We start from the raw sequence: 23,785 nt of genomic DNA, 5'->3' as shown, positions 1-23,785 counted from the left end.
AAATGTCCGAGTTTACATCAAATAGAACCGGACCTTAACTCGTTCATTTAATGGATTTAAGTTGGCCCATTTCCGACCCGAAATGTTTAGATGACCTAGGCATGCACCCACAATAACAATTTTTTACTTCATCCTCGCCTAGTGGCTGGTGGCTGAAAGTTTCCAAAAAAAAAGTGAGAGGAAGATATGCATTCTTCTGTCATATCTATGTCTATCTGTCATTTCTTCTTCGTGGACCCAACAGCAGCCTTTTTCCCTTTCCCTTTCAAATAAATGGCTTGGCTTCAATGCCGAAGGAAAGGTGGATTGTGTGGAGAGAAGTGGTGGCAAGTTGCAACTTTGCTTAAATACAGTTACATGCTATGATGTCTTCAGATCCGTTTCTCAGAACTTCATTGTGATATTTTTCTTTTTCATTTTGATTCTTTATTTTTTGGGTTCTTGTTCATAATTGCTTTGTGCTCCACTTCTCCACTTCTCCACTTCACCACTTTTTTCCGGGGACATGACGCATATTCTCTTACTTGGCTTTCAAATTAAGCTAAGCCTACAATACAAGTAGCTATAGCTATCACATATTAATTTAGTCGTTCTATCTTTTTCATCACGTGACATGGACCTAATTAAATGTTTCGTTCTATCTTTCTCATCACATGATATAGACCTAATCAAATGTTTCGTATAAGTTTTGGAGTCATCCTCAGTACAATCAATTGTGGAACTTCCTAAAAATTGGACTTGGGCCTTGAATTGGTAGGATTAACTTAGGCTTATTGCAAATAAAAAAATGGGTCTAATTTATTTTGAATCTGGCTTAAGGCCCAAAAGATGTCATATTTTTTTATTTTTCTGAAAACTGATCACATTAAGCAATGAAAATATAAATTATACACCAGTCATTCGAATTAATTTACAGTCCGAAGGATGGGACATATCCCTCAATTTGGCCAGAAAAAAAAATATTCCAAAAATTCCAAAAAAAAAAAAGGGACATGTAATTAGTCCTCTCTCCAAGAGTAAAATATTTGGCCACCTATAAAAGAAAAAAAGAAGAAGAGGAAAATAGGAGGTTTAGTCTATGTATCACGGACACTGCGTTGATCATTGGACACGGGTATTTGAGGAGTGTCCGAGTGTCCAACACTCCAATACTTGGGCTTAGTAGAGTATCCATGAAACATAGGGTTTAGTCCTATGCAGCAAATAACTTTCTAACTTTGCGAATGGATCTTCGGCATATTGGACATATCTTGCTCTCCCCATAAAAAATCCTGCAACATGTATTCTCTGTAAGATAACAAAATTCAACACAAACCAACATGTTCTGAAACGTTTCTAAAGTTTTAGGCTAAGCACACACACCTCTGTGCACAGACGTAGCAGGTAGCACAATGTCCACAAGGAACCAAAAAACAATCCCTTTGCTCAGTGTAGCAGATCACACATATTTTCCCATCATACAAGTCCTCAGAGGAGCTTGTAATTAGGCCATTGCTACTATTACTGCTGCTGCTGCTGCTGCAATTTCCGGATTCTATATCCCGCTTGTCACATGTCCCGTATGTTACTGGCATCGTCTTCCCGGGTTGTAACGTGCTTGTTTCAGTACTTTCTCTTACATCCTCTATACCGCCCTCTTCACCATCGTACTCATTTATGTACTTCAATATCATGTATGCAACAATCACAAGCAATGCTGCATTAATATATTGTTGGAGCTGCATTAGTTTGTAGGCATAAGTTATTAACAACAGTTTTAATTTTAAATTTTCGACAAAATCTTACTTAGAATTCCAACGTATGCAATCAAACGGGCTAGAAAAGTAAGCGTAACACACCATTCCACCTGATCATCCTGTAATTGTACAAGGAGAAACCAAAATTGGTAAAAAAAAGTTCATTATGCAGATACTATTGCATCAAGAAAATGAACAAATGTAACGCCTTACGTCATAGGTGGTACTTGTTAAATTGTACGATTGAGAGTTGATCGATTGAAGCTTCCAGTGCTTCAGTCCATCTATTATGGAACACATTCCTACAGCTCTGTTATGATGCTTCCTGTGGTTATAATAATTTTTTCCCCTGCAGTATGAAAACAGAGATTTTAATTACATGCATCAACGTGTATGTGTGTTCCTAAATATAAAGTAACAGACAATTTTAAGATCTGAGGCCTCAACCAACGTTAGAAGCTCATGAACCTATAAAATTAGTTTAAGTAACATGTAATGGGTGGGACAAGTCACAAGGGCAAAGATCTAAGTCAAATGTTCATATAATTAAACCCAAAAAAACAAGAAAAAAACATGAGGAGAATGAAAATTTGAAAATTCACAGATATATATATATATATGAGAAAAAAAAAAAAAAAAAAAAGCCTTTCTGCATTACCTCAAAGGACCTTGAATATAGACCCGAGTTCAACTCCGGCTTTCGCAGGATCCATGGAGAAACACAGAGCACTTTGAGTACATTTCAGAAGGGAATGTCAATCTCCTCAATTTTCATAGAGATCTCACTGACAAAATGTGAAGAAAAGTTGCTGCTCTGTGGACAAGTTTTGCTAATAAGATGAAAGACTTGTACATTTAAGAATATACTAGCAATGTGGGAATAATATGCACACAGCCTGCACCAAAAAAATTTGGTAGAAGCTAACAAGCCTTCACTTGAATGGCTTTGAACATCATGAGCGGCAGAAAGGTGGTCCGTAGAAGCCAGACCAGGTTGGAAAAGACACTGACTGAGGTGTGATGGGCATCAAAGATAGACTGGTAGTTGTTCATCTGGGCAATTTTCTTAACTAACCATCTTTTGAAAAAGTCTGGCGGGTAAGGGAAAATGCAAGACTTTCTGTGTGTCTTGAATGGTAGGTTGGCCGTTTTTGGGTAGGAAGGTGAGCACCAAACCCCAATTTTGGAATTGGAACATGGTCCAACTTGAAAGTGAGATGAAACTACAAACTGCTTGACCTTATTAATTTACTTTCAGTTAATGTAATGGTAGGGTCAGTTTGGAAATAAAATATTTATTAGAATAAATCAAAATAATTGTTTGCAAATTTGGACAGGTAGTCAAATGTTCATTTGAGTAAGGTCAAACTTTGGTTTTTTTTTTTTTTTTTTTCTTTGGGTTCATTAAACTTAGCCCAAAGACAATCATATAAAGAAAAAAGGCTGACCCAAATACATCAACAAACTCAATGAAGGCCCAACTATAAAGCAACAACGAAGCCTTAAGAAAATAAAACAAACACCAAGTTCAAACCCAAATCAGAAGCCCAACAAAAAACAAGAAAATCCCCAAAAGCAGAGAAATTTTAAAATTGAAATCCTAGTACTGAATGTTTTTAAAATTTATTACATTATGGTTTAGGTCAATAATTATATATTGACCTCAAATAAAAAACTTCTTAGGGCTCGTTTGATAACCATTTCAATTTTAGTTTTTAATTTTTTGTACTAGAGTATAGAGAAAAAAGAGGGAGAACAAAAGTGAGTGAAGATGAGATTGAGAAGAAAGATGAGAGGAGAGTGAATGGGAGTGAGAAGTTATAAAAGTGAAAACCAAAATTAAAAACTGAAATCTATTTGAAATTGTTTTCACTTTTGTCTTTTGTTAATTCATCTTTTAGGTTTTTTTTTTCAATATTCGAATTCGAGACATCTGCTAATGAAACGGACAAAAGTATCACAAATCGACAGCAAATTGCACTGGTTTTGTCCTTAAATGGATTTCGTTCAGAAACCCAACAGATGGAATAGACAAGTGGAGGAAGTATTTGTTGTTTGGCTGTGGGGGCCCAATATCCCGTGCATACATTGAGTAGTGGAACATGGAGGCAACGACGGGCTTACTTTTGGCATGCATTGCATGCTTTGTTGTTAAAGGCACTGTTCTCTTCTGCATGTTGTTCATCAAGTACACAAAAGTGATTGACAACAAACTCATCAAACAGTCGATTCAGATGACCCCAAAAACTGCCCCCATAATTGGCTTGGGATTATTGAGGAATATATCAGATATATGTATGCTTTCTAGCTGGAACTTATTTTTACTTTTGATAAAGAATTTAGCGTCAATTATAAATATATACGCATTATAATATTGGTAGATTAATAAAATCACTAAAAGTTTACACGCTGAAGAGATCCGTTTTTTCGGGTGGGCAGGTAGGATCCCTTTTTCTCTAGATGATTTATCAGACACTTTGCATTAGTTGCATTAGTTAAGCAAAATATAGAAATTAACAATCACAAAGTGTGATTAGATTGTTCGTTAAATGAGAGACAGTGGAGTTAAAGTTGGTAAAAATGAGAAATGTGAATGTGAACAATTACGCATTTAGGTCCAAACCCTAAAATTTCTTCTTTTGAAAAGAAAGGAAAAAAAAAGAAGCCTAAGATCAAACTGTGGGTTTGTTACAAATGTGTCCCCATAGACACACACATTGCTTTCACCAAAGTGCGTCTTGTCTGGAAGTCTCATCAACTTTGCACTCTTTTTTGACATAGATATTTGGCTTTCGTCCAATTTTGTTTTTTCATTCTTTTGCTCGAAAACCTCAACCTCAAATTTGGTTGTCTATATCCATGTTCAATGTTCTGTGAGTGATTTCACTTTAGTGTCGATCTATATTCAGTGTTTTCTTTTTCTTCTTTTGGGAAAAAAGGCAGATTCAACATCAAAGTCGACCAAACAGAACCCTCCTGGAAACTTAATGCATTGTACATTAGCATGAGAAAAAGGAGGGCTTAAAAAGAAAGAACAAACAATAAAGGTTGCAGTACGCTTGAAAGAAAAGCACCAAATAATATTAAAGATATGCAGCTTTAGCTAGCTTTGCTTAGATATATCCAGTTTTAATTTCTAGCCTTGTAAAAATAGATTTCAGTCTTTGAAGTTTACAGATTAATCAGAACCATTACGCGAGGCATTGCATATTAGATAGCAGGGATAATAAGGAAACAATTATACTTGGTATCGGATATTAATTTACAATACTATCGATAATGTCCTAGATAAGAAAAATTGGTATTCGATATCAGCCAATCACTCTCGTAGGTAATATTTTTCTTTTTTGTGTCTGATTAATTGACATGTCTGCACGTGATTGGAAATTTAGTAAAAAGATGGCCGCCCCTTGACTAGGGCAACTAGGGCCACCGCCCGGCCCCCACAGTTGAGAGGGGCACCAAAAAAATATTAGTCTATATATATGCATATGAAAAAAAATAAAATAAAAATAAGAAGTCCTCATAGAAAAATAATAAAACTAAAAGTAAAGAGGCATGTGTGATATGTATTGAGAGTCTTACTTGGTAGTATAAAACAATAATAAATAAAGGCACACACATATGCAAACAAATCTAGAAGCAAAGGGAGTCTACATTATTGTTTTCCCAAGAACCAGACGGAGACTCTTGAAATCAGTCGAATTTTATTTCTGTTCTCTCAGAAACTATGTAAGATCCCACATCAACTAACGGGGAGGGGGTGATGTGCCTTATATGTACATCCCCGCCTCTATTTAGCACGAGGCATTTTGGGAGCTCACTGGCTTCGGAGTTATGGGAACTTCGAAGTTAAGCGAGTTGGGGCTAGAGCAATCCCAGGATGGGTGACCTACTGGAAAGTTGTTCGTGAGTTCCCAGAAAAAAAAATCGTGAGGCCAGAGAGGGGAGCCCAAAACGGACAATATCGTGCTACGGCGGAGCCGATTCAGGGATGTGACAAACTAAGTGCGAAAACAAAGCCATTTTGAGTTGGAAACTGATTGTTCTCTTCGATATTGGGAGTACCAGCACCAGAGCACAACATACAGAACCCAAAATACAGGTTTTATTGTTCTTTCTGAATTAAAATTATTAAAATCTTATTAGCGGACCATCATGGCTCAAGATAGACTAAATGGACTAGCAATATTATGCATTGAAAGAGATATGTTGGAAAACATTAAATATGATAATATAATTGATGATTTTGCTTCTAAAACTGCAACAAAAAGACATTTTAAATGATCTTTTGTGACTGGGATTTCATTGCTATTTTTATTTTGTAGGTGCATATGAAAGTGAAGCATGGGGACACATGCAAGTTAATTTGTTGTTGAATTTAATGTTTTTAATCGATTACTATTTTTCTTTCATTTGATGTTTTGTTCCCATTGGGTTTTCCTCAAACAAGGTTTTAATAAGGTCCAAAGTGTTCTATATTATCGGTTTTTGTACTCCTATAATTTTAAAATATATATTATTATTTGATATAAAATTGTAATAATATTTATTATTTATTTATAAAGGGCACATTCTTAGACTTTGGCCTTGGGCCTTAAATCAACCAGGGCCGGCCCTGAGTAAGGATACAATGTGGACGCCTAACTACTCTATATATATATACAAAAATTCTCTTATGCGGACATCCGGACGTTATTATCGTGCGGACGCAGTGTATTTTGTACTACCCCTCTCTGTTTTCCTACCTGTTTACAATAGGATCCGCACGATAATAACGTGCGGACATCCGGATAAGAGAATAACTGTATATATATATATATTCTGTAAATAGTGCTGCTATTTCCACCTCCCTGTCTTATTTCTCCACCCACTTTATCTTCAAAATTTTAAGGACAAATTTAGCCCTTTGTAAAAATGACTTTTAAGGACTTATGCCACCTCATTAAAATTTAATCCAATTAATTGGAATTTTTTCGAAATTAAAGAGAGAAAAAAACTCTAATGCAACTTAACAATTTGAACCTTAACTCTTGCCATCATTTACCTTTTTCTTTCTTTCTACTAGCCTCTCCGCATGCGCTCTCGCGCCTGCGAGAGGTTTTTTTTTAAAATTTTAAAATTTATTTTAGAATTAAAAAAGATAATGGGTAGTTGTGTTCCATAAAAATAGGATCTATTATCTGATTTTTCTTTTAATTTAAATTTTTTTAAAATGAAAAAGTGTGAATTTACCATATTATCTTCATTTAATTAATAATTTCAATTCTTAATGTTTGTATTAACCAAGGGCATTTTCTGGAATTTTGAATGTTTCACCATTCTTTGCCTTTTGCTTTATATATATAGATTTCCTATCTCTTCAACCTCTCCCCCTTTCCTGTTTGTTTTATTTGCAACATCTCCCCCCAATCAGTTTTTTTTTTGGGTCAGTATCTACCCCAATCAGTTTAATCTTCTTATTTTTTTTCTTCCCTAAATTAACCAAAACCCAAATAAATAAAAACGAAACCAAAAACAACAGAAGATGAAAAAGTACCCAGAATTGATGAGCTTTTTCACCAGCAGATGAAAAAGTGGAAATCCTCTGCTTTTAGATGAATTGACAACAAACTAGCAAATAATTAAAAGGGCAATTAGATTGCCATGTATTGTTTGTTTGCACTAATCGAAATCTTAATTTCGTAGAACACAAAAACAAAAGTCTAAGAAATCTTAATACCGTCTTTTTGTTGTTCGATGGCTTTTTCTATCTTCACTTAGTTTCTTTTTATATGTTATTTTCTTTTAGTATTCTAGATTTCCTACTCGTTGTAGTTTGATTCCTTGATGTGCTTAGGAGCCTTTGCCTCCTTTTCAATGAATATTTCGATTATCGTTCAAAAAAATAAATTAATAAAATATGAGGAGAGAGAGTTCTGGATAAATACTTGAATTAATAATTAAAGGGTATTTGGTGGGTGGAAAGATAGGATTGGGTTTTTTCAAATTTAAATGGTGGGTGAAAAGATAAGGTGGGTGAGAAAATAGGACAGATGGGTGGAAATAGCTGCACTCTTCTGTAAATTGAGTGATTGTGTTACATCAAATCTATGGTATTGTAATTTCCATATGATATGCAAACATATGTTTTGTTTGTTTGCAATTAAAACATACTCGATTTACACATGTATGGTGTGATGCAGTTGCTTTAGTTGCATTTTTTTCCCCCTAAGAATCAAATACTTTTATTAAAGGTGAACACGAACATTAGCATCTCCAGCTAAGGTATTAAACAACCAATCTGGAGGTACAAAATCCCAATAGTAACTACCACCTACCCTACACGCAAAAGTTGCAACCTCATGAGCAGATTTGTTGCAGCTGCGAGGTGCAAAAATAAAAATTACTTCTTGGAATTCTCGAATTGCAGTCTGGATGTCGAAGAGAATACTATCTACCTCTATATCCATCGCCATCTCCCCCTTCACCATCTTGATGGCAACTTGGGAATCCGACTCCACCACCACCTGAGAGAAACCCCCTTGATGACAAACAAACAGAACTGCCCTTATAGCATCCATCTTCGCCATGAGAGCCAACCCATAAAGCATATCTCCTTGACCACCCGCTTGCATCATCCAACCTGGAAAGTCCCAAATCACCCATCCAAAACCTCCCCGCATTGTTTGCTCAAACCAAGCACCATCACAATTTGCTTTGACCATTCCGTGCTTGGGTTTTTGCCATAAGGTCTATGCAGCCTTACACAGATCGAGAGGTCTCGACAACTCATTCACAAGGGGAGCCTGACTTGGAACCACCATAGGATATTCCTCCACTTGCCCCACCATCAATGTAACTGCATTTCTAGATTCGCCATAGGCCATAGACCAAAATCTATAGTATCTCCCATGATTGTGCATCCGTTTTCTATTTTTCCTCCAGATAAGCCCAACATGAAGCAAAATCGATACCCACTATAGTAGTAGTATCCGGTTGCTTTAGTTGCTTCAAATTGTATATACAATCGCACTGCGAAAAATAAAATATAAACAGAAAACTAATTACTTGCTTAATTACACTAAAATTAATTTGAACCTAGCTAAGCTTCTATCACTTCCCCATCCAATCCCAATATATCACATAAATTAAATCTCGCAAGAAATTTGCATCGGTGTTTGAGTGCATTCAAGGATTTATGACATCGAAAGGTCACAAATCAAGGCTCGGGATCAATTAAAGGCAATAATAATTAAGCCTGTGTGGCCGCCGACCACAGTAATTTATCCTTTGGTTGACAAAAGGTGGATTTACTTGCGGCAGTCGATCGACACCTTTTGTTTCTTTTTATTCCACTATAGAGCAAGAGACACACTAATTAGTAACATAATGTTATAGTATTCTATTAACTTTTGAACTGACAATCTAATTTATCATCTTTTTAATAAAAGCAAGACTCATTCATTCGTGTTGTCTTAATATAGAGAGTTTCGATGCAATAGTTAATAGCAGTTATCCCTACACGCAAGGTTCTGTGTTCAAATCCCTCTTCTAATATCGCTTATATTATATAGAAGCTCAATGTCATTGCCAAATAAATGATGCTACCAATCGCTTTAAGAGAAAGAGAGGTGTAGATAGCTATATAACCTTTTGCTTTATTAATGATGTAAAAATTATTAAACTGACATAATACTTGACCAATATTCGTTGTTAAATAATGATAAGAAGTAAGTGTACATGAAACTGAAATCAAAACAAGAAGGCTGTCATGGCCTGCCACAAAGTCACCCCCGCCATAATCCACTGGCTAAAAGCCCTGCGATGTGCTTCCAAACAAGTACTTGAAATTCTGAAGTGATACCCTGCGAAACATGGAGAATACTTTTTTAATTAGATTAGACAGAGAATGAATTAAATATAATGTGGTTAGGTATGCTTAGACGCAAAAGCAAGCATGTTTAAGTTTCATAAGTAAGAAGTCTTTCATCAACTAATGAGAAGTCAAAATAGTAATTAACAAATTTATCCTCTCTCGATCGATCGATCACCTCACAGTCATCACTCACCCTTCTTCTACCCTCAGGACATTATAGTCCGACCCTCATGTATCTTTGTCAAAGTTCAAATCAATCAAGCAAAGCCACGTCTTGTTCATGTTGGATAAATCATGACAATATATTTGTCCAATCTGACTAAGAGACGTGAGAACGCTTCTCAAAGATGATTGGAGTTAAATAAGGGGGAAAAAAAAACAAGATAGAGTCTCCCGCACTCGTGCAAGAAGTTAGTTTAAACCTTATCTTGTGTGTCTTTGAGAGCTTGTAACTAATCAGCATGGGCGTAGAAAAATTAATTACATCAAACTCTTCTCAAGATGCTTAAATAAGAAACTCCAAAATATAGAATAATAGAAGATCAGAAATAACGCTTGTTAAATGTTAATTACTAATGATGTACACGACAATGTCCTTTTTTCTAAGAGAAATAAATACAAGTGATATTAGAAGATGGGGAATTGAACTTTAGACCTCGGGTGCACAGGGTATAAATGGTTTTATCATACCAATAAATGAACTAGAATTCATTTAATTCAATAACTGTAGATCTACATTTAACCATTTTTTACTAATTGGATCCGGATTAATCTCTATTTATATTTCTGGAAAGAATCAACACTTTGAAAATAGTTCAAGCATCAAACTTGAAGTTGGGTTAATATCTAATTTTCTATTTAGTATTTTAGTTTGAATCATTTCCAACACAGCACGAACATTGACAAATTGAGCGGCATCGATCTTGCCATGCTTGCTTGCGAGGCTACATTAGCTAGAGGGGATACAAGTCTCCATCATTGTAGCTGGAGGACACAACTTAATTAGTACTCGATTTTATGATCATATGCAAGTTGCATGTCAATTCTTTTGTCAATGCACTATTTTGGCCGTGATTTTCATAGGCAAGTTCCATGCTTATTAATATTTAAGTGGAGCGAGTTATATATTAACCTTGATTAATTAGATTTTTGGTTGACATTGCTCGATGTTGGACAAAACATGGTGATATTTTTTGTTTATGATACGAAAAACGTGGTGATATTTTTTGTTTTTTGAATACGAAAAACTTGGTGATATTGGGGTGCTGTGATATATGGTTTTTTTTGCTAGAATAGGATCGCTATGATTTTGTAAGAACACAAGTGAAAACCAATACTTAAATTAGTTTGATCTCTCAGAAATATGACAGTAATTTTGTTCCTTAATTAACCATTAGGGAGGGTTAGGGTTAGAGGTTGGGGAGATTTATGTAATTTCCCCTAAGTAGAGTATGAAATCATATGGCTGCCACACCCACAATGTTAAAACATCGGCCCACACCTTTAATTTAGCATCCATATGTGAAAGTGCTCGTGATATGCTTCCAAACAAAAGAGAAACCTAGTTGTTAATCACTGTCATATTAACTTGTAACTTACATAATCCCCACCTAATTATATCAAAATTGAGTTAACACAGAGGAATAGTGAGCACGTGCACTAAAATCCATGCAACTAAATCCCACACACTTACCTTAAAATAAACAATTAAACACACATGAAGCATCACAACATTACACCAACACATTTGTACAAATTGTTGGCAGATATATAAAAACAGAAGAGCATTACAACTCTCTGCAACGCCTCGTCCCTCAACTTCAAGAAAGCTGAGAATCGAAAGCAAAGAGACAAACGATACGGTGGACAAACAAACAAACATATCTATATATCAGTGACAATTACATATGGCACATAGATGCCCACAGAATTACTTAGAACTTATTGCACAGACGCAGACCCACTTGGATTCAAAACAAAAGAAAACCCAAAGAAAAGACACTTTTAAAAGCTATAGCTACGATGATCAACAAAAGAGAAAGGGGCCCTGTCCTTATAGAAATTAGAAATTTTTTCTTCTTCCCCATTTGAACTTATGTAGTACTACTGCACTTAACGACGTCGCTCTGGGGTCCAGTGCGGTGCACTTGGGCTAAAGTGCACCGAGACGACTCTAGAGTCCAGGAGTTCCATGATGGGTGAGAAGTTCACGCACCTTGGTGCCTTGTACTGGTTGATAGACGCACCTCTAGAGATTGCATAGTCCATGAGTTCCTCAAATGTCCCGTTTTTCACCACCCTTATCTCAAGTGGTCCAATTGAATTGTCAGCCACTCTGCCTTGTCTGTAAACCGAGTTCAACGACTCTTCCATGGCCAGACAACACTTGTCCAGGACCTCGTGACTCGGGGAATTATTCGCCGGGTCCTTCACAAGCAACTCCCAGTAAATCACATAATGTCCTGGGATTGTCTTGGTGTCAGCAAAGCTCGTGTACTCAACCACGCTCGTGTTGAACTCTCTCAGCAATACCGACGCGTTGTCGATGGCTTTCTGCAGCTCAGCCTCATCGGTCTTGTCCGAGTCAATGCTCAACAAGACGTTCTTCCTCCTCACAAACCTAAACTGAGGCGCCGCGTTGTGGAAGCCTGTGACCTCAAGAATGTCACCCACTCTGTAACGGCACAATCCGGCGTAGGTTGTTATCACCAGCTCGTACTCCTTCCCGACTTCCACGTCAGCAAGGTCGACAAGGCGGGGAGGGGAGTGTTTGGACAGAGGAGGAGCGGAAGGGTCGTGCGGGATGAACTCGAAGTAGGCCATGTTTGGCATAATTGTGTAAGATACCTCAGAAGGCTTACACATTGGCTTGAGGTTAAGCCCAAAGTAACATTCGGAGGAGGCGTACATAGTGCAAGCCAACGGCAAGCCATTGCTGTAGTAATCAAGGGTGGGGATGTACTGAGCCATTGCACCGGTGACGATCACATCCAGGTACTTTGTGTTTGGCCAAATCCTTGGGATTATGCCTTCCCAATTTTCTTCACAACACTCCTGTATGATGAAACTGGACAGCTCCGGATCCGGTTTTAATGTCCCGGACATGGATTCACGGAGAGAAGGGTCGGTGATTTTAGGGTTTAGGGTACCATTGTGGATGTCATGGGCTAATTGGCGCCAGTTCAATTGCAGGAACCGAATTGCTCTGAGTAGGCCGGAGGCAAACACCGCACCTACTCGGAGCACTTTGTGGCGCATGACGAGGCCACAAACCATTTGGGTGTACATGCTCTGGAATGAGTCTGCGCAGAGGATGGCCTCGTTGGGGCTGGTGTAGTCGTTGTAGGGGTCATATGGCCTGGTCTTGAAGTGCTCACTCTTGTAGTAGCTTGTCAATACCGGACGTGCCACGAGCCCTCCCGGAGTCTTGCTCTCCGCCTTCACGAACAAGAAGTAGAGCCCCTTGCCCTTGTCCAGGTCCGGGACATAACTGTCACATTAAAACACAATTCAAACTCATCAGAAAGTAGTAAATCGCGTTAATTAAAGAACAAAAAAAAAAAAGGGACTAATCACTTTGTGAAAAATAAAAGCGAGTTTTAGTGGAACAGATCTCAAGAAGTTCGATTTTCTTTACAACAAAAAAAGAAAGAAAAGAAAAGTAGAGAAATTAGGAATGAAGAAAAGTTTACAGGTTCATCACTGGCATAAGCAAGCTGTATAGCAGCGTACGACGGTCCAACTCTTCATGAATTGTAGGCATTAGTTTTCTTTCACCAGCAGAAGTCCCAGAACTGCATGCAAATAAAAACCATTAATTATTCTACCATACTAAAAAAAAATCCTAACAAACGTAGTATTAGAAAGAAGAAGAAAAAACACTTGAATATATGGTATGTTTATAATTACCTGGTGAGGAACTCAGAGATGGGATGAGAGCTCAGGATGAGTGAGCGGTCACCATTAGCGATACGTTGGATCTCCGGCTGAAGATCCTCGTATGTAACAACTGGGACCTTGGACTTGAACGTGTCCCGATCGGTCGCACCGCAGAGGCCGAACCGCTTAAGGTACTCGGTCTCCGAGTTGCGACTGAGTATCTCACTCAGAACCCTCTCCTGCACGGAGTCCGTGTTCCTGGTCGTCTCCTCTATGAACTGAAGGGCCTTGGCGTCCTTCTCACTGGCAGGTGGGGCCGGCGGGGACGATGTCACTGAATCGACGGTCATGATTGATTTGATCTCTCAAAATGTTACAACACAAAAGCAAATCTTAAAAGAAATGAAACGAGAGAAAGGAAATGTGATGGATGTGGTCAGAGGTGTGGTGTTTCGGAGGGTTTATATAGGGAGCTCGTGCTTGGTTAGTTTCTTGGTGCCACGTCACGTTCCACGCCACTAGGGGCCACGTGGACAGCCGGACCAGTTGCTCGTTGGACGGACGCTGACGGACCTTAGTTGGTCAGAGCGGACATGGAAATATTTTTGTCTGAGAGAGTGTTGGGTCAAGAGGGGGCAGGTAGGCCCACTACACGTCGAATAGCTATATGGAGCCCGACAGGTGGGGCCCATGGACTATTCCAGCTCAGCAAAGAATTTTGTCTAGGCCTACTCGTCAGCCGGACCACGCGGCCTTTTTTCGAGTGAGCTTGTTTGCTTCTTTGCAAACTATTAGCAGCCGGCTAAGTCTATATTGAGAGAGAGAGAGAGAAACGACGGACCAAAAGCAATGTCAATTGGTGTTGGAGATTGGGGAGAGAAAATTTGTTGTTGATTTTTAATTGGTATTATTACTTTCTTAATTAAGAGTTTGATTAAGATAATAATGATGTATTATGGGGCAGCAATCACGTGAACATGACCTTAATGATTTTTTAATTTTTTTGGTTGGGTTGGGGGAGGTTTTTGATTTCTACTTGTTATCAATGTCTGCCTAAGGGTAGGCTTGTGGTAAGATTTTAATTTGGGTTAATTAGGGGTAGGTGAGCTCTTCGCATTTTTTGTACGTCATGACAGTTGCATTACAACGACATTGTTTTCTTCGCTATCTTTTGGGAATGATTAAATTAAATCTTTTGAGTATAGTTAAACCCAGATAATCATATGTGGACACTTAGATTAGATTAATTAGTATTTTTTTAAAGGTTAATTTACAATGACATCAAGGGAATCCTATGGAACATCGTTCATTTTTAAGAGTTACAAGGTTGTCATCGTGACATCAAGTACATGTTTTTATGCTGAATGATTTCTAGTTTAACTTTTTATTTTTTTATTCTTTTAGGATAATCCTCACAAGGGTTCATTTGAAAATTGACGTTTTGAATAACTAAATCACATTGTTTGATTATTTGCGGAGTGCAATTTTTAACAAGAGATTGTCTTTAAAATATGTATTCATATGGTAAGGAGTCATCAATTGGTATAAAAATAAAGAGATCGGATTAGAGTTATGTCGAGGTACCTTTTAGTAAAAATCTCATTCCCGATTGGCGGATTGATGGGGAAAAACAGGGAGAATCTATTGATGCCCTATGTGTGTAGGGATGTGAACTTACATGGTTGGACTTTTAGGGCTGCACCATGAGCCTAGGCAGTGTTTGGTAAGTGTTGTGTGTGTAGGCATGTGAAGGTTTATGGTCGGACTTTTCAGCCGGCTACACCATAATAATTAATATAAGTAGTATTATTTAGAGCTTAAACAATATTTGATAATTTGGAGTCTCTTGTAGCTTAATATTTAGTATTTACATGCCAACGAGAGGTTTAGTCCAGTGAAGAAGGACCTTGACTTATAAATCAGTGGGCTAGACCTCTCGTTTTAAAAAAATAAATAAATTAGTATTTACACCATAATCAATGAGCGGTTTAAATAAATACAGAAGAAAAAAAAAAGAATGGAAAGATCTATATACACTTATATGGAATTGACTTGGAACATGTCACTTTTCATGGAACAATGCTTACACCGAATGAGCCAATAAGAACAAGAAGAATATAAAGTGACACACAATTATGTCGGAATAATGATATATTTTAGGCAAAAGGAAAAGACAACTTCGCAATTAGTTTATTTGAAGGGTTAAAAAACAAAAAGAAAAGAAGAAAAATTCATAATCTGTTGCTCTCACGAAAGGTACTTAATTCTTATTCAGTGAAAGGACCAAAACAAAAGAAAAAAGGGAAAAAATGTGTCAATTTCCAGCACTAAGTAAATTAGGCTTTTGAGATTTCAATACCTAAATTCGGATAATACTTGTGGATGCAACAATATCCAGAAAGAGAAACTTAGAAAGATAGCTTTGTGATGGCCAGATTGCGTGTAGAGCAACATCCTTCAGCTCAACGCCAATCAGAATATGATGTGGCTCTTTTCAACTTTAGAGCATCATCATATAGCCATTATATTGTCCTGAAAGAAATAGCATATGAATATGATGACGCACATTAACTCATTCAAATGGCAATTTGGGTGATGACCGTACACTAATATAGATTTATTCGGATTAATGAAATATAATGCGGAATGAGCCTTATACATATATAGTGTTTTGTCTCCATTGAGTTAAGGTGTTAATATATGATAATGGTTCTCCTTAAAAAGGATTAAAAACTCAAGTCACCCATTGCAAACCAAGTTATAAAAAATAAAGGAAAGTATATGTATATTCAAAGAGCAGAGAGTGGGACTTCTTCGGCCATGGAGAAGTCGTTGACATGGCTGAAGGCAAGCCATGGAAAACGTAATTTTTTTTTTTAGAACGTTTTTATTTTATGATATTGTTTATTTCTCTTTTAAATTAAGACATGGGAGATGGAAAAGAAAAAAAAAATTGTATACAAAGAAATAGAAAGAACGCGTTTTAGAATTACTTTAAAATACATTAACTTATGGAGCAAATCAATAGATGGAGAGATGTTGGTTCGTAGAGAGAAATTAAGGAATTTTTTAAGAATAATTCGATGAAAAAGCATTAAAAAAAAGAAATTTTTTTGCTTACTCACTTTAATTCAAGATGTACTCTCACTACCATTCTCAAAACTTGACAGGTGTTCATTGACATAACTATAGTTAACTTTTTGCTTTGTATTTATGGAACTATTGTTATGTCAATGGACGCGTGTCAAGTATTATTTAGGGTGATGAGGATACACCTTAGTTAAAGTGATGAGTAAAAATGCTCCATTAAAAAAACTAGTGGATTGATGACTTGTCAATTGCAATAATGGTGCTGGCTAACTCATAAATCCTCGTTTGCTCCGTATACCTTCCCACAAAAGGATTTCAACCTTTAAAGTTGTTTGATCTATTATAGTATTGTAGTTGTGTGATTGAGTATATCTTTTAGCAAATTTCTTTTGGTAATTGTCCTATATATGCACTAGGTCTAGCATCCCACTTGTTAAATTGGATGACATTCTCATTTATTTGTCATTATTATGATTTGCTATATGAGATGGGAAAAACTTACTTTAGCATATATCTAGATGTAGGTTCATTTTTGGAATAGATTTAGATGCGGTTTCTACAAGTTTCACAATTCCAGCTCAGAAAGGAGATGAAATTATCGTACTTTGAAGTAAGAATGGAAAATTCATTATTCGTTTTATATATAATTATAGAGTAATACTATTTGGACACACAACATTGATACACTTAGTTGACACCAGCTGATGTGTCAATGTATCATTCGCTGAACAGAAAACGAGGAGAAAAGAAGAGCAAATGATACATTGACACATCAGCATGTGTCATTAAGTGTGTCAATATTGTGTGTCCAAATAGCATTACTCATAATTATATAATAAATAAATAAAAATTGGTTAAGGAAATTAAACACCAAAACTTTAGGGTCGATTTTAAGTTGACACACAATTTTCGAAGACCCTACTAACTCATATATAAATTCACGAAAAACCTACATCAACACATCCGTTAATCAAACCTTGAATGAGTCTGTTAAATCTTACATATGGGAAAGATAAGTCCCACTTTTGTAATAAGGAAATTAAATGCCTACATGGCCCAAAAAAGATAGTGAGTCTTTTTATTATTATTTTATTTCAACATTAATGTTGACCGTTGGAAATTTCTCTCTATTTTTGTTTGTTGCACAAACATTATGCTATGATATTCCCATGTTTCACATTTAAAAGTATGAAAGTTTGCTAACAAGGGTCTGGTCCAATGAAAAAGGGCTTTGACTTACAGTCCAGAAGTCTTAGGTTCGAATTCCCACAATATCATAGTTGTGTGTATGTATGAGAAATTTCCCTCCCTTGTAATTTAGACTATCACTTATATTAAAAAATAAAGTAAGAGATTTTAGATTAATATGATTTCTTAGAGATCTCGCCCTTGCAAGCCGGTTTAATGGGATTGGGCTGAAGAGCATGGCGGTTTAAATATCCTGGTGGATTGTGATGAACCAAATGTCACATTGTAAAAATAAAATATATTGGTTAGAATATACATGAGTTATTTCTTCTTGTACATTTTCAATTATATTTAATTCCAGATAATCACATGTCTATACTTTGTGGCTGTTGTATTCTTGGAATTATTTTTTTCAAGAGAGTAGTTATGTTGTTATTCTTTTGGGAGCCTTGGTTTAAACTTAATAGGAAGTTTATTATTGTGATAAATAATAATTCAATTTCACATAATCTAGATAATATTATTCATTATAATATTTAGAGGATATTTAAAATGGATCAATTTAAAAAAGAGAGAGAAAGGGTTAAACAAATATTAGACATTTATGCAAAGAACCCACTAGTGTAGTGATTTGGAGTAATTGCTCTCCTATGCAAAGTCCTGAATTCGAGTCTTAGTATCCGTGTTATGTGTATGAGTTTAATGCATTATCGTCTCCCTCAATAGAAAAGGTAAACAAAAGAATAGATATTTATGAAAACAGATTTTATGGACATTGACCGGTCAACAACTACCCAATGCAACGACTTGGGAGTCTGGACATAATAAGAAGGCATGTTTGACTCATCCTCATCCCAACCCTAACTTATTAATATTCAACGAATTAGGTTTTACTGATGCTTAAAAATTGGAGTAAAAATCCATTTGGCCTAACTCTTGTCCCGAAATGTTACAGCACAAGAAACGGTCCACCCCTTAATTTTCCAAATAATTGACTTTTCTCCTTTCATCACCTCCAAAGAAACATAAAACGTGGTCAAGATGGTTAACGTTATAAAATTCCAACAAGTAATCCAATCCGAAGAAGAAGAGGTCAATGCTCAGAGGAGACCAATATCTTACCATACCAGAATAATCAACAAATAATTTAAAAACATGCTGAAAATATGTGTGATGTTTCATGGGTGCGATCATATCTATGGTCCAAATAATATGCAGCTTTCTAGGCGAAAGAAAAGAAGAAAAATGAGAGATGCACGTTTGCCTTGGTTCTCTGCATTTTCTATTTTGGGTCAATATAGCTGGTAGGGAAAGTCGTAAAACTTTTGATGATGTCCATGAAATACTTGTTTCAGCAAAAGAGAATTGTACAGGTCGTTTTGCAATGAATGTGAACAACAAACATCAATTCAAACATCATCAGTTATATGCATGCAGTTCTTGTTTTGGAGAGACATCAATCATCCCCATATATGTCTCTGACATATTGTTCACGATCTACACTTCTTCCCCTTTTTATAGATTTATTTGGTGTTTGCTTACCCATCACCTATTTTATCTCTTCTCTACCATCAGTAGAAATCATAATTTTAAAATTTATTATCTGCAAAATCCAGTCAGACCAGAATGGGTTATGACACTATCCATCACAACCCATCTTCAGTTCTTTTATATGTTCTATTTTTATATTGTTTTGGGGTATTGTATTGTTATAGTGAGATATGATGTGCCATACATATGTATGTGTAAGACTCATTTTCATTTGAAAACAAAATTATTACATTATGGACCCGTAATTTCCACAAAAATTTTACGTATGTGAGAGATGTGACCAACGATATATATATATATATATATATATATATATATATATATATATATATATATATATATATAGTCTACGCATACTGATAAAATCCTAATAATACAGAGGCCTTTTGTGATAAAATCCTACGCATACTGGGCTTTGTAGGTGGTCAAGTTGGAGACAATATCAGCGTTGCTAGTAGTAGACCGATGACCCATCTAATATGAAATTTAACAATATATATTTTATGAACATGAAAAGAAAGATTTTCTCCTCTGCCTCAAATTCATATCCTATTTGTACTTGAATGAAATTTTAGTAAAGACTACAGTGATCACTGAAGCTAAGCCTTTCAATTTCATGAAAACTTATTTCACTTCTGGGTAGTGATCATCTTGTTTTTGCAGGTATACTCAACTACATCTTTTGCCACTCATCACTTCAATTGGTGAACGCATATAAGGTTTTTGAAAGAGACAACATGTTGTTCATTAGGGCTTACAACAAAATTAAAATTGAAGGGAATTCTAAAGTCATATTCAAACATCATCACAGGCACATCATTAGAATATCCCTTATTTCTTCATTTCTAGATTCTTCATTGCACGCCTAGAACATGTGGGGTCAGAACATATATTTTCAGAGAAAAAACTAATTCCTTAACGCATGCTCTTCAAACTTAGGTCACGATCTATAGAGATTACTCGAACTTGGACCTTAAATTTCTCATTACTAGTAGCCAATCATCTTTGCTTTGATTCTCTTTGGGGCCAATCTGCATTCTGAGTTGCTATCAAAGTTTTCACCAACAAAAAAAAAAAGGTTTGGTAGGGTTACTACTTGGGTTGTGGTGGATAGACTCCGGCCGGTTAAAAATGAAAGATTAATCCAATTCTAGTTGGACCAATTTGTAGACTTTGACAGATAACTAGTCTATAGATCAAAATTCTTTCGAAAATGTCTAAAAATATTGAGCCATGTCTTGTAGACGACCAACATGAAACGCAAACTATGTCCCAGAAGACTAATTCATACAATATTAACCAAAGTCTTAGTGGCCTAATTGGTTTTTTTTTTCCTTCTAGCCATTAGCCAAGGCCACATGATTAGCTGTCCCCAAATCCCAACCTAGCTATGTGGTTAGAATTAAACAAGGAGAGGGTTGGTGGGCAAAGATGTTGGCTAAGCTACATATCCATGGTTATAGGCTGACTGGTCATATTATTTTAATGGCATTTGGCACCGAACATCGATCTTGGTCAAGGTCTTGGGGCACTCATGAGTTCTCAAATTTTGGTGTGACATGGCTTTTGTAGCATAAATCCAGCTGGGCCATTGCATATCATTCTTGGAAGATGGTGCTCATACAAATGAGGAGCTTTGTCTAAGCTCACATGGCTGCTGGGCCTGCTGCTAGAGAGTATAGAAAATCATATCATCGTAGCATAGGCTAATGGATTCCATTTTGCTTGTGATTGTGCATGCCATCTAATTATTTGCTGACTTTAAATTATTGGCAACTAAAAGCTTCGTACAATACATCTATTTGGTGGGAATCCGAGACATTGTTTAGTGAAGCATTTTTTTAATGGAGTTTTACTGTAATGAATAAAATAAGCAATAACAATATTCTAAACTTATTTGGAGGTCAAATCATGTTACATCAAAGCATTTTCTTGTTCATCTATTCTTCACCAAGTCAGAACACTAAATATTTTACATTGGAGAAGTAGCTTTGTTCTTTTAAAGTCGGTTTTGTAGGGGCAAGTTCTATTCACGGGCTTGTATCAATTAGAACTAGAGCATGGTTTCACCGCTTAACTAGTTCAAGCTCCACGGAAGTGACTGACGACTTATAGGATAGATGAAAATGATCGGTATTATATTATGGATTTTGATAGACGAGTGAAAGTTACTTGAAACGGAGGAAAATGCTACTATCAAGCTATTACCATTAAAGTGGTTCGTTGAGTACGAAAGTCTAGAGGAGAGGGGACTCCATTGATGTAGCCCTTCACCATGAAGTGCGCGCGGGCATGTTGGGTTCAAAATGTAGCTTGGACAGTGTCCTAGGTTTCTTCAATAACAAAATAATGGCTGGCTGCCAGCTGACCTGACAAACCCAATGAAGGCCCAATTCAGTAAATGCTCAGAATGGATAATTCAAAATTTTGTTGAGGCTTAGGAATTTTCAACTGGGCTTTGAGACGATAGGCCACAGACCTAAGCACGATTATGATTGTTCTGCTTCAAAATTTTGTGAGGCCTAGGAATGTTCGACGGGCCTTTTGGCTTGTTTGTTTACCATTTTGTTTTTGTTAGAAACGTTTTTATGTTGAAACTTTTATTAAAAATTCAAGGACTTCTTGAAAAAGTATTTGAAAGTGCTTCCTCAATAAGCCTGAACTCATACAAGGTGCTTTTTAATAAAGCGTGTTTATGGTCCAAAAGCATTTTTTTTTCAAATACTTTCAGAAGCGATTCCGATTATCAAAAAGCGCTTTTAGACATTTATCAATCCTAAGCATGCCCCGAAAAAACCAATTATTATGGTCCTGAGATTACATTGGCGAAAAGGACAACTCAAATTTTTGTTGCCACTTCAAATAGAATTTGTACCTACAGAGCTAAACTGCACAAATTGGCAACCTTTCTTTTCACAAAAAGCAGAAACTGAATTATTTTTCGAAGTACAGTTGAAAGTTTGGCGTTATAGCACTACATCACACCATAGTATAAAGTATGAACAACAGCAAGTCCCATCAACTAAAGTTAATGATTAAAGTTCATGCACCAAAGTGTTATTGTTTGTATTATTTAGATGAGATTTAAAAAGAAAAAAAAGAAAAAAAAAAGATGAATTTAGATTGAAATACAAACACTAGGATCAGATTTTAGAATCACAGCCGAAGATTTAAGTCCAGCTGCTTATTATGTACATCTGATTCTTGTGTTGGAAATTTGTTCACACGAAAACTTCCTGGCCAAATCAAATCCATGGTTTCTTCAAGCATAAACGGTGTCCATGCCATCCCAAAACCTGTGCTGGGGTCACTAAATCTTGCAACCATTGAAGACCCATCTGATCTGCTTGGCTTCTGCACAAGTGAGTGAGGCTGGACGCCCAGTGACCTTGCTGCAGCGACAGGGTTGAATGGAAACCCCATTGATGACATCATCATTCTGTGAGACTGGTACCTTTTGGCAGCTCCTCTTTCTCTTTTGTGTGCATTTTGATGACCTCCCAAGGCCTGTGAGCTATAGAATTTCCTCAGGCAAAAGTTGCATGAGAAAACCTTGTTGCTGCTAGTTGATGGTTTTGGTGACAGAGGATCACAGTCTCCAGCTGCAGATGGCTCATTTGAGTTGAGGCTTAAACTCAACCAATCTCCCAACTTATCATCTTCCTCATTATCACTATCTTGGTTGTTTTCCACCATCTCATTTGCTTCTTCTTGTTCCCTTTGGGAAATCATTGCAACAAAAATAAACACACACACACACACTCAATTTGGGAAAAGGTAGAATTAATGGAGAGTTTGAGAGAGAGAGAGAGAGAGAGAGAGGGTTGAAGAAATGAAGGAGGTTGTACTTAAATAAGGGATGGGGATAAAAGAAGGAAGCTAATGTTTCAACAGTCCAAGAAGCGAAGGCATATATGAAATGATAATGGGGGAGGAAAGTGGCAGTCCTTGTTAAAATATTTTATCTCAATTTATCTGGTGCTCCCACCTTGTGATGCTTGAAACTTTTAAGGGGACCAATGCTTATGTCATCTAACAGTAGTGGCCATTCAAGCTTAGGATTCCTTAGTTCCTTGCTCATCTTTTCTTTCACACCTCTTCAATCAAGTAGGCAATGATTCCATATGGATGAATTAATCACATAACACTTTTAATCACTGAAAAAAATGCAGCTGCTGCGAAAGTGGTGAGAAACACTTACATGAAACTGCCAATTACAGTATGCCATGTGATAACTTTTTCACTTGCCATGATTGGCCCGTTTCATATAGGCTTTTCTAGAGAAAATGCCATTAAAAGCGTATAGTTAAACTTTCTCATTTCCAAAGTACTTTTCCTTATAAACGTTGCTTAGAGAGAGAACATGGACAAGTTGAAATTCTTATCTACAAGTCCAAAAAGTGCCCTAGTAAATGAATCTTCCTAGTTAGATTGATATATGTATAATGTATGGTCCCCAACTCCCAACCCAAACAAGAACCAT

General features: G+C 36.5%; 4 protein-coding genes across 4 annotated transcripts; all 4 read right to left on the bottom strand.

The window, feature by feature from the left end:
* Positions 1–830: 830 nt before the first annotated feature.
* Positions 831–2,780, bottom strand: LOC110759508 (E3 ubiquitin-protein ligase APD2-like). The gene is made up of 5 exons (XM_021961580.2): positions 2,395–2,780; positions 1,950–2,085; positions 1,786–1,855; positions 1,363–1,696; positions 831–1,271 (listed from the first exon to the last, which is right to left on the bottom strand). Exons 2-5 carry the CDS (start codon positions 2,034–2,036, stop codon positions 1,193–1,195), a joined length of 570 nt encoding a protein of 189 aa, XP_021817272.2. The 5' UTR covers positions 2,037–2,085; positions 2,395–2,780; the 3' UTR covers positions 831–1,192.
* A 5,186-nt stretch (positions 2,781–7,966) lies between these two features.
* Positions 7,967–8,443, bottom strand: LOC110759503 (uncharacterized). The gene has a single exon (XM_021961568.2). The coding sequence runs from the start codon at positions 8,441–8,443 to the stop codon at positions 7,967–7,969; it is 477 nt and encodes a 158-aa protein (XP_021817260.2).
* A 2,871-nt stretch (positions 8,444–11,314) lies between these two features.
* LOC110759585 (putative indole-3-acetic acid-amido synthetase GH3.1) lies at positions 11,315–13,909 on the bottom strand. Its single transcript, XM_021961673.2, has 3 exons — positions 13,504–13,909; positions 13,287–13,388; positions 11,315–13,084 (listed from the first exon to the last, which is right to left on the bottom strand). Exons 1-3 carry the CDS (start codon positions 13,821–13,823, stop codon positions 11,707–11,709), a joined length of 1,800 nt encoding a protein of 599 aa, XP_021817365.2. The 5' UTR covers positions 13,824–13,909; the 3' UTR covers positions 11,315–11,706.
* An 8,428-nt stretch (positions 13,910–22,337) lies between these two features.
* LOC110759561 (zinc finger protein 7-like) lies at positions 22,338–23,335 on the bottom strand. Its single transcript, XM_021961642.2, has one exon. It carries the CDS (start codon positions 23,032–23,034, stop codon positions 22,459–22,461), a length of 576 nt encoding a protein of 191 aa, XP_021817334.2. The 5' UTR covers positions 23,035–23,335; the 3' UTR covers positions 22,338–22,458.
* Positions 23,336–23,785: the final 450 nt, after the last annotated feature.

The sequence above is a fragment of the Prunus avium genome, chromosome 6 (genome assembly GCF_965620075.1).
Source record: "Prunus avium chromosome 6, drPruAviu1.hap1.1, whole genome shotgun sequence".
NCBI classification, from domain to species: Eukaryota; Viridiplantae; Streptophyta; class Magnoliopsida; order Rosales; family Rosaceae; genus Prunus; species Prunus avium.
The sequence above is the reverse complement of the archived record's forward strand: the minus strand, read 5'-3'. Positions and strand labels throughout refer to the sequence as shown.